The sequence below is a fragment of the Nestor notabilis genome, unplaced genomic scaffold (genome assembly GCF_000696875.1).
Source record: "Nestor notabilis isolate BGI_N333 unplaced genomic scaffold, ASM69687v1 scaffold8490, whole genome shotgun sequence".
Taxonomy (NCBI): Eukaryota; Metazoa; Chordata; class Aves; order Psittaciformes; family Psittacidae; genus Nestor; species Nestor notabilis.
In genome coordinates, this window is record NW_009909683.1 from 10,080 (window position 1) to 20,873 (window position 10,794).

The window sequence follows — 10,794 nt, forward strand, 5'->3', positions numbered from 1 at the left end:
CATGTCATGTGCTACGATGATACTTTTTAGTCCAGTGGGGGATGCAAAACAGTTTCCAAAGGTATGAAAAACGAGGCTGTAAACTGCAAAACATAGGGACTAAGATCCCTGGCAGTATATGAAAATTTGAAAGACTGGCAACTTGTGACTGCTTCCTTTTGCAGTATTTCAATCTTGACATGCAGCAGCCTTTTATTACGCTGGCTTTGGGCACCTTCTTTGCAGGACCACCAATAGTGACCAATTGCTGCTCAGTTTTGCAGAATTGCTTGGATGATCAAACACAACATTTTCTCTTGAGACCCAAGTCTCAATTAGAGCTTGAGCCCATGGAGATGAAGAGCTTGTCTGTTAAAACAGAACACTGCTTGCTGTTACCTTTGCCAGCAGGCTGCTCTATGAACAGCTGCTGTGGTACAAAAGGCCAAAGGGAAGAGCCTCAGTTTGACCTAGTCCTTTCACACCCCCAAGTCATTGGAACATACCCAAACTACAGGCAGTCTTTCCAGTGCAGAACAGGCTGTACAGTTGACTTTAACTGAAACGTGAATCATCTCAGTCCTAAATTATTTTAATCCAGTCATCTGTGTTAAAGGGTGTAAAGAGACAGCAAAGCAGAAAGAATGGTTGCCAAGTAGAGGATACAGGACACAAATAAAGCTGCTAAGATGAGATGAAATATGAACTAATAATGATTTATTTCAAATGCCACTGGGATTATAGTGGGAATCACTTGGAGAGATAATCAGGTGAAAGGAATTTTGTAGGCTCTCCCCTGAATGATTATTACAGTCTCAGTAGAGGCAAAGGGAAGGCAAAGCTGTTAGTTACACCAGGAGTACACAAGAGTTTTGCAGTGCTCCCAAATAAATTCTCCCTAATTAATACAGGCTTTTCAAGCCTTTCGTAAGTAGACAAGCATGAACAGCTGTAGTTCTTTTTATAGATACAAACTAATCTCTAGTACATGTTGGAGTTGAAGGATATAGAGAACTACATGCTGTGGATTCGTAAGGCTTTTCTAGCCATGGAAGTATTCTTTTTATATCCTCTAAAAGTAGAAGGGAATGCAGAAGAGTGCAGAGTATAGTCTTCAAGAATCCTGCTTGGGAATAAAATCATGGCAAGAGCAAAGGGTCTAGCTCTTAATGACACTTACCATGCACTTCTTATTAACATGTGAATGAGCATTTGTGAGTTTTGACCTATTGTCTTGACAGGTTCAGCCTTTTGTGACCCATATGAAATGGGCAGAATTCACTAGCATTTCTTCCCAGTTTCCACTTGCGTGAATGGCCTTCATGACAAAGGATGGGAGGAATTACGTGCTTCATAGTTTTTAAAATAATTTTAAATGCCTAAGCAGTAAGTCATAATAAAATTCCTCAGCCTTAATGAATATCTTTGAACATTCTTCCTGTTTGAAGATTATATGTTTTCTCTCTCTCTTCATTGCTGGCTGTATATATTTTCAGTTTAGTATTGTCCTCTGCCTGGAGACAATATCCGCTTGTGGTAGGTGAAGGGAGTAACTGGAATAGCTCCTTTCCATCTCTAATGTCCACGATTTTATTTACATAAAAGCATCCTGGATTTTGAACAGTTTGTTTCTTTTGGCAGTTTATTACCAGCCTGAATGTCCCACTTCTTCATGATCTAACATTTGGCTGCTGCAGAAGTCATTATCACCTCCATTTTTAATAACCTTGCTTTTAATAAACCTCAGTTTGAAGTAAGTTTCCACAAGTTTCCTTCAAAACTATGCCCCAGATCTTCTGGAACTCACTGGTTACTTTTTTGCCCCTCAGAGGAATAAGCTGGTTACATTTTTATTGATCTTATGACTTTTTCTGATGTGACACAGGAAGAACTGATTTACTTAGGGCAAAATGACTTGCTGGGTTCTCTCCATTATTGCAACCAAAGAGAGAACTAACTACTAAAGGGCTCATGGGGAAGAACTGTTTCAATAGCTCTTTGTGCCCTGTGCTTTCTGGCTCAGAAGGTATATAGCCCCACTGTGGACTGACTGTACCTCATAACTCTTGTGATGCAGACTGCTATGGATTGCAAATGAATTTTGTCCATTTATTCTCGTGCACTGGAAGGAGCACTGGGGAGAAGCAGAAAATCACTGTTTCACAGAACTCTTCTTTTTTGATTTCAGAGGAAATAAGTGCAAACTCGCGGATTTAGTCACTGTGGGGAAAAACTCAGCTATAAGAATACTGCTGTTTAGGGAAGGGAAAAATGAAAATGCTGAAGTGGGGATGGTGTGGATTCCACACATCTGTAGAACAGCTATTTTTAGGCAACTAACCCTTATCATCCCAAGATTCACTTTAAAAAAGCACATCTAAAGGTAAACCACTTTGAAGTATTAAAAAGTAGATATATTGACTTGCCCATAAGACATTTCAGTAAAAAAAATTGCTTTGAATTCTGCATTCTTCTCATGAAACCTGCTAAAGGAAAGTTGGAAGGAATTTCCTAATACTTTCTCATAGCTCTGGGGAGGTTAGCTAAGAGTGGGTTAAACTGGTCCCTTAAGAGACTGTCGGAAAAAGAAGCCAGGTATGGAAAGGACCATAGCGTTGTCCTCAGTGTTACCCCTTTCTCTTTCCCCAGAATCTCAGAAATGAAAACCACGATCTGAGACTTCAAATTACTGCTCAAGTGCATTGCCTTTCAATTGGATTGTAGAAGAAAATGAAGGAAAATGTGTCATTGATGAGAGAAGGGAGCACTGACTGTGTGTTTAAGTTTTCATTTGGTTGAGGTACTTCACAATAATGAAGAAACCATCTTCAAGAAGTAATGTACATTTTTTCCCAAACCTCTCAGCTTTAGCTATGTAATAGCTTTGAAGTTAAACTAAACTAGGTGAACAATGGACAGTTTTGAATCTCATACTTCCCTTTCCTCTGAAGTTAATGCTAGGAGGCTTACAGGTAAGACCCATGGCAGTGGTGGTATATACCTGAGCACAGTAAAATCTGAGTGAAAGAAATTGTTTCATGAGCTGCACAAAAAAGAAATAATAAAATTACAGTGTGACTCAGATCAAGAAGTGAACTGCTGGAGGGAGTTCTGATGTTGAAAAGCTTACTCCTCTTGCTTTTTTCCTTGCTTGTCTTGTGTTGTGTCTTTGTAGGAGCATTTCAGAGCAATGTAGGAAGGTATTCTGGATTCAGCTGGTCTGTAGTTGTTCTAGAGGTATTGGATAAGGAGACATTCTGGCTTGCACTCTCACTTAGCTGTTGGACTTCTTATTTTGCTTGTGGCTGTTGACCTTAGGGTACAGGAAACCAGAGTGGTATCCAGAAGGCAGCTCTACTCCTTGGACATTGCTGTATGTTATTGTGATGCTGGGTATCTGAGCTGCAGATGGTCCACAGTGAGACTGTCCTTTTCTTTGTCCAATACCATTCAGGCTTTCACCTCTCTAAAGGTTGCAAGGATTTTAAAAAAATGAACATCATAAATATCTACAAGGAGATCAGGTTGCATCATCTATGAAATAGTGGCATATATTTAGATAAGCACTTTGCCAATCTGCATCACTAAAAACCAAATATGGAGGAAAAAAGTAGGTCTGAATATTTTTTTAGTATTTCATGAACAACTTATGAGGAAAACAAATGTTAAACAAGTTCAGGTATTAAAGCACAGACTTTTCATTTGCTACTTAAGAGCTGGTCTACTTTGATGAAAGACCAAGCTAATGACAGAACATTTGACTATGAGCAGAAGTGCTGTGAATATGCTCAGACAGATTATGAATTCAAGTAAGTAAGGAGTCCCTCCATAAAGAGGGACTATTTAGGTTCACTGGGTCAAGAGGTGATGTGCAAGGTAGTGATAACAGCACAGATGGTTGACGAGGGAAGCAAACTAGAGAATGAAGTGAAAACAGGAATTGAGGAAAAGATTAATTAGCATTTTTTGGCAATGGTTATGCTATCTGTCACTTTCACAGGACCAAAAAATGAGTGTTAGGATAAGGATAGCAATAGCTGGTAGGAATCACTGGTAGAGGTCACTGGTAGGGGTCACTGCTAACAGTAAGACGTAATGTAAGATTTTTGTATGACATTTGGCTTAATACTGCAAAGATAAAACTGGCTTGTTTGCATCTGTCAACTGTTCTCTCTTATTTCCGTGTCTTGTGTCAAGAATTAAGGCAAGTTGACTCACTTGTGGCAGATGTAAAAAAAAATATTTGTCAGTATTCTGTAGCTTTGTTACATGGAAGGAAAAATAGACATTAACATAATATCTTACTGAATAGGTGATATAGCGTGTTTCAGAAACTTACCTTGATTTCCTCCAAGCTGCATTTTTTAGATGTTTGCTGCTACCCAAAACCGAGAACATTAAATAGTTTAAAATGTCACTTTGTACAGCGGTATGTGCCACAAGACTATGGCTGTCTCATAGGTACAGTCATCAGGATGGCTATCTCAGCTTACTTTGCATATTATTTGTATAAAGATGGCACAAAATTAATGCTTTCATGCTCCACTAAGGAAATAACAGACCTCATCATGAGACCTACTGAATTCAAGAAAATATTCAAGTTCCTTTAAGAAGCTGGACTCAGGAGAACCTTGTAGTACATGTGTCTTCCTTTGGCTTAGTTTCAGCAATGATCTGCCCTTTTTGGTCATGTTTTCTATATTCTGCTGGGAGTATCATGTGATTTGTGCATCTCAAAAAATAATTTATTTTGTGCTTAGAGACTGAGTTGTCATTAGGTTTTGTTCCCTTGGTTAGTTAGATCCATGCGAAATATTAAAATAATAATTCTTACAGTAGGTGTAGCAGTGTACTCTGTGACATGCAATTCCACCATGGATATGTCATCAGCATCTACAGCTGTCTGAAAAATACACACAGATAAGAAAGACATAAATGACATGAAGGTATCTCACAATATTTTACATACGTGAAATTCAAAGTATAGTTTAAAAAAAAGGGGAGACAAAGGAGGACTGATAGAAAAGTAGTGATGTGCTAAAGCTCGCCTTGTTTTTTATCTCTCACCATATGTGTTTGTTTGATAGCAAATGGTGAGACAACACAATTGACCAAGTGATTTGAACAGTGAAATACAAATATTACTAAATACACACTTAAAACCAAACACAAGGCAACATACCATTCAGATGCTAAGTTCACTAAAATAGCACCATTGCTTGTCAGAAGTGCAACAAAGGCAGCTGAATAGTGAACCAGGGTGGAAATAAATAATTGATGACCTTTCACAGCTTCTTAAGCCTTTACTTAGTGTGTTAATTCATAGGTTATCCCCATCTTCTTGAGAGGAACCATCATGATTAATTATAGTAAAATGTGCAGATTTGTTAACCTACCAGTTGTAAGAGAATTTAGATATTACACAGTCTATTACCTTCTCACAAATCCCAGAATCATGGCTCTTCAGTTTAGGTTTGGCTCTTATGTCACTAGTTTCAGTTGTGCCTTTACCCATTTCGTAGGAGATCTGTCTGCTAGCAAGTCTGGAGAGCAAACTGGGGGAATCAGTTTCTGTGTCAGTACAACCCTAAAACGAATACAGCAAAAATAATTACTCTGGGTTCCTTAGGCTTCCATCAATTTGCCCCAAGAGAATCAGTTTTACCTTGACAGAAATTGTAAAATAAACAGAAATTGTATAAAAGACATTTCACATAAGTTATGCCATGCATGACTTCACAAAGTCTTTGCTTATGAGGCATACAAACAAAACTATCAAGTCTGTTGAGTCTAAAATTCAGCTTACTTCTTGTTTCTTTTTTTTTTTTTTCCCTCCAGAGGATGCACTGCAAAATGTCAAACAAAATAGTGTTTCATTATGGTCTGTTGTCGAAACTTCTCTGAGGCACATTATAGCTCTAAGGAGACAATGTTTCCATAGTAGTACCCAAATAGAAAGCACAGGTGCTTGGAGGAATTAGGGCCAAAGTTTCCAAAGTAGCTTGTGTGGAAGCAGAAATAAATGGAAGGAAATGACCAGGGACTGCAGAATCAGTGCTTCAGAAACATTTTGTTTCATGAACAAACTCTGATTTTCTAAACTAAAAGAGAAAAGTGAAAAGACAAAAAACCCAAACCCACCAGAATTTCCTAGAAGTGAAAAATTACTGAAGCAATTACTGATACTTTCAATATTTGATACTTTCAATTCTTGATACTTTGCTAAACTTTCCCCAGGAAGAAAACAAAAATAAGAGGTGTAGAAAAAAATGAACCCTGATGGAACTGGAGAAATTGTCCTGATCACCTTGTTATTATTAAGAGACAATCCTGATTAGTGATGCTATACCAGAATTTTAATACATAACAGATTGATTGCTTTAAGGAGGGTCAGGATAATTTTTTCTGGTAACTGTAGGGAAGGATAAGTGGAACAGAGAAGAAGGGGAAGGGAAAATTGATTTAATTTGGAACAATGACAATCAAGATTATATTTTCAGAAGAAGATTTCTAACTATTGGGGAAGCAGTGATGAAGGTGAATCTACAGAGTGAAGTGTCTCCAGACTGATATGTTCCCATGAAAGATCTTTTTAGAAGAGCTTAACAAAATAACCAGGAGGACAAGCTAAACATTTCTTTTCCTGCAGGCTCAACTATTTTCTGGACTGCAGCATTTTAAAAAATGTGTACTCTGCTTCCCATTCCATGCATAGATTGTAGTAGCACATATAGTCTGATTAGACTGAATTTCAAAGTGGAAGTAACTTTATTTTCTGAGCATCTGTTCTGGAGCTTGGGTATATTTCACTGCAAAGAACTGTGTGGAAATTGTTTCTTTAGAATTTTTCAAGGTGCAGAATATCTTTGCATCCACAGGAGTAAAAAAAAATAAATAAATGCATAAAGCTAATTTATTGTCTTACAGTTTGATGACCAGCCTCGACCTAAAATACATGGCAGCATATGTACTGCCTTTTTGAATTGTGGGTGTATATCTAGAAAGCTTAGAGCTTAATCGAGCCACAGATGGTACCAAAAAAAACCCACAAAATAAATTATCTGCGAGCATCAAAGCAATTTTGTTTGCTTTAAACTTGAGCCCTTGTTTCTGTTCTACTTCAGCTAAACCGACATACTTATTAATAAATCATTGTTCTATGGTCAAATCAAATAGTGAAGGAAAACATGTTCTTTTCAGAAAATCTTGGCTCTATCATAGTTCTGAACAAGATCCAGACTTACTCAAGGCTTAGAGAAAATTCCAGGGTGAAGCATGCCAATTGCTTGAGATTTTTTACTTTTGGATAACTACTTTGTACCTAGTTTTGTACTTTTTTTTTCTCCACTGTTTTACCTTGAGGATTAAGAGTTGCTTTCCTAAGAAAAAAGAATTGTTGAATTGCTCGCTTGGTTTCTCCTTCCCCAGCAATGATAGTAGTACAAAACTACACAATGTTACTGAAGGTGTCTGTTGGTTTTTTTAAGAATCAGGATTCACAATCTAAAAGATGCAATATAAAAAGGTTCTTTTTTTATTAGCCAGTGGCTCATATGGCCTGAGTGGAGGCTACTAGAATTTAATTTTGATTGGACTGAAGAAATCAAAATGTCAGTGTCAAAAACAACTGTAAGAATTCAGCGCTTGGCTGGATTAGATCCACGTATTACCTTGACTATGAAAAAGAATCACCAAGAAAATTATGGCTTTTCATATACTTGGAAATGTCATTTAAAACAATTGCAATGAACTAACTAATGTGCTTACTTACTTAGTAAGGTAACTTTGGAGTGCAAGAGAGAGCCTAAGATACTGAATCTCTGTTCTCAGCTGCCGTGCAAAACATTGTGTTTCACTTAGACTGGCAGCAGCAAGCTGTCGAGGTGATGAGAATGATTCTGTAATGAATTTGCTGATTTGTCTGAATCTAATGATTAATGTTTCCAAATATATCCCACTTCACTTTCAGAAAACATTATCTGTTCTATTACAACCTTGCTTTCACTAGAGAACTATTTAGTGACTAGCAGTTTCTTTTCTGTGTGTATCCAGACTGCGTATCTGTTATCAGACAAGTACATCCTAGAAGTATGAGCAGATTTTAAAGTATGAGAGTAAGGGATGCTCTGGCTCTAAGCATCCCTTATTTTCTAAAATTCTTGTTCCATCTTTCTACTCTTCCTTCAGTATCACCAACCATCAAGAGTACAAAGATCTACATTCTGCTTTTATAATTCAGCCTTCTATCTTATATTTCACTTTGTCTCTCTACTTTCTCTGGAGCTCTTGTAATGAGCACCATAATGCATTTCATCTAAAGAACATACCAATTTGAGGGACTCTATGTGAAAATTAATTACTTTGCAGTTAAAAATGTGTGTACAGGAAGCGTCTCCCTTACTGATTCACTGTCAGAGAGAGAAGACAGTCGCCTTTTTCCTTTCTGCGGCACGCTTATCTCAGAAGACTGGCTGGTTATGGTCGCTCGTCTGGAGGAGGGGTAACTGCTGAAAGACTGTGAGTCTTTAGCAGATACTCTCAGCAGGGATCCAAGACAAGGAACATATGTTGCAATGGCTGTTCTAATGGATGAGAGATAGAACCAGTCAAATTTTTTTCTGTTAGCACAAAACTTTAGTGATCATAAACAATGCATTTATTCAGAGACATGAACTAATGGCTTCATAGACTGGAAAATTTCTGAGTACAAAAAGAGTTTTCCAGATATCCAGTATCTCATATACAATCACCCTGCAAGATCACTTATTCACCGTGTTCTGCAGAACTAAAATTTATTGCTTGGCAGGGATAAGAGCATTAAAATAGAACTCTTTGGACTGAAGGGAGCTATTAAAATCATGTTTTATCTCCTTTCGGCTTAATCAGGGCAAAAATAAAATTCTGTCCCTTTAAACTGAACCCTGCAGAAGTACCACATAATGAATTATTTTAATCTTCCCCTAAGCAGCTCTTCTAGCTTTCTCTTACACATCTGTTTGCCAGCTATCTATGAAGTTGTACAAAATGTGCAGTTACATTACAATATTTCATTCCTCATATGCAGCATAAGGACATTTTTTGCTTAGCTTTCTTCTTCCTCCCAACGTTCCCCACTTAGATGTTCATGCCCACCTCTTCTCTATTCAGTTCTCCAGTAGGTCTTTGTAAAGCATATTGCTTTGCTGCCATCCTTCAGATCTCACAGCCTGCATCTGAACTTGGTATGGTAATGACCCTAGATGTTACAGCTCAGAAGAAATACTATCTGAAAAATGAAAGCTCAAAGAAAGGTAGGGGGGATGTACAGAGTAGGGAAGAGGTGGTTTGACTTCAAATTGCATCTCTCACTGGCCTGGTTAACAAACTGCTATTTGCAACACTGACAAATGTCTGCATCTCTCATGAAGGTAATGCAAAAAATTATGGTGCTTTCCTTTGATGTGGGAAGGTCTCTATATCATGTAACCTGTAAGTACAGATCAGAATCCATAAACATCTCTAACTCCTATGTGCATAGTAATTTGTTCCAAGTACAAATTCTACTGAAAATGTAGCATTGGGAAGTTTTCTAGGGTCTTGCAGAGGTAAAATGAGCAGATGAAGGAGAGTTCAGATTCTGGTCCTTTAAGTGACAGTTACTGTCTGATTTTCTTTACTATATTAAAAATAACTTATAAGAGTGAACTTACCTGTATTTGGGGTGAATGATGGCATAAATGATGGGGTTATAGATGACAGAAGCTTTGGCAATCACAGCTGGTATGGAGTTTGTGAAGGGTGTTAGGATGTGAGAATACCTAGAGTAATGCAAATGCATTATATATTTAGTATTGAGTTCTGTTTAGTCTATGCAGTTATACACTGTCAAGAAATGCTTTGTTAGTGCTCCAGAGAGAGTAAAAGGGTGAGTTCTGCACCCAGTGAGAGAATAAATTTTACATCCTTTGCCTGTAGTGGTTAACAGCAGCCTAATCACATTTCTGAGAAATGCTATTTTCCTGGGACTTCTCTTGCAACACTTCACTACTGTGACTCAGGATGGTGGTAATTCCCATGTTGTTTACCCTAGGGACAGTCAGCCTTCAGTAAGTGAATGCGCATTGATCAGAATATCTCTATTCCAAACTCAGCAGATATACTTGACCACAGATACATTTGTGGTTAATAGATAGGTGTTCAGAATGAAGCATTATAGGGAAAGACTGTTGTTCTATTAAAACTTTGTTTTTTGTCTGATCTGAATTAAAAAGTGAAGAGGAAGTATTTTTCTGAACTAAACAGTTAAGGGAAAATATTTTCAGGTGTCATATGTCATGCTACTATGGCCATGCATATATACAGGTGATATGACTCTAAGGGATAAGAGAATTATGATGCCATGCTGCTATCACCCAGTTAATTTTTGAAGGTAGCTTGAAGTAGCCCTTAAGGTTTTGGTCAGAAGAAATTCAGTAGAACAACTCAGACAAAAACAACAACATTTTATAGGCAGTTTCTAGCAGGCAAATTCTCCATAGACCTGCTTAGAGGCTATGAAGTTCTCTTCCTGCACTGGTAGAAAGAGTACTAAGTGAAATGGCCCAGTAAGTCATTCTTTCCTCCCAACAATAATATCCTTTTTGTATCACTGCTGTTCTTCCTGGGAAGACAGTCTAAGCTCCATCTTTCCATTAGCCTTGCATTCCTATATTATTGAAGAAAACAGGTTTTCCTCTCAATCCTCTCTCAGAAGAAGGTCTTTCATATACGTGCAGCAAACAAACAACAAAGAGAATTGTGTAAGTAGCTGGTAGCTCATTTTCCTGCTGAAGAAAT

The 10,794-nt window shown here is 37.7% G+C and overlaps 1 protein-coding gene across 1 annotated transcript in view; it reads right to left on the reverse strand.

The window, feature by feature from the left end:
• Positions 1–3,253: 3,253 nt before the first annotated feature.
• Positions 3,254–10,794, reverse strand: part of LOC104408618 (melanopsin-A-like) — a 26,558-nt gene continuing 19,017 nt past the window's right edge. Inside the window, exons 7-12 of the mRNA XM_010018308.1 lie at positions 9,669–9,776; positions 8,381–8,561; positions 5,414–5,566; positions 4,814–4,882; positions 4,319–4,357; positions 3,254–3,445 (exon numbers count right to left, since the gene is read on the reverse strand). Coding sequence (XP_010016610.1) covers positions 3,254–3,445; positions 4,319–4,357; positions 4,814–4,882; positions 5,414–5,566; positions 8,381–8,561; positions 9,669–9,776 — 742 coding nt within the window. The remainder of the gene's footprint in view (positions 3,446–4,318; positions 4,358–4,813; positions 4,883–5,413; positions 5,567–8,380; positions 8,562–9,668; positions 9,777–10,794) is intronic.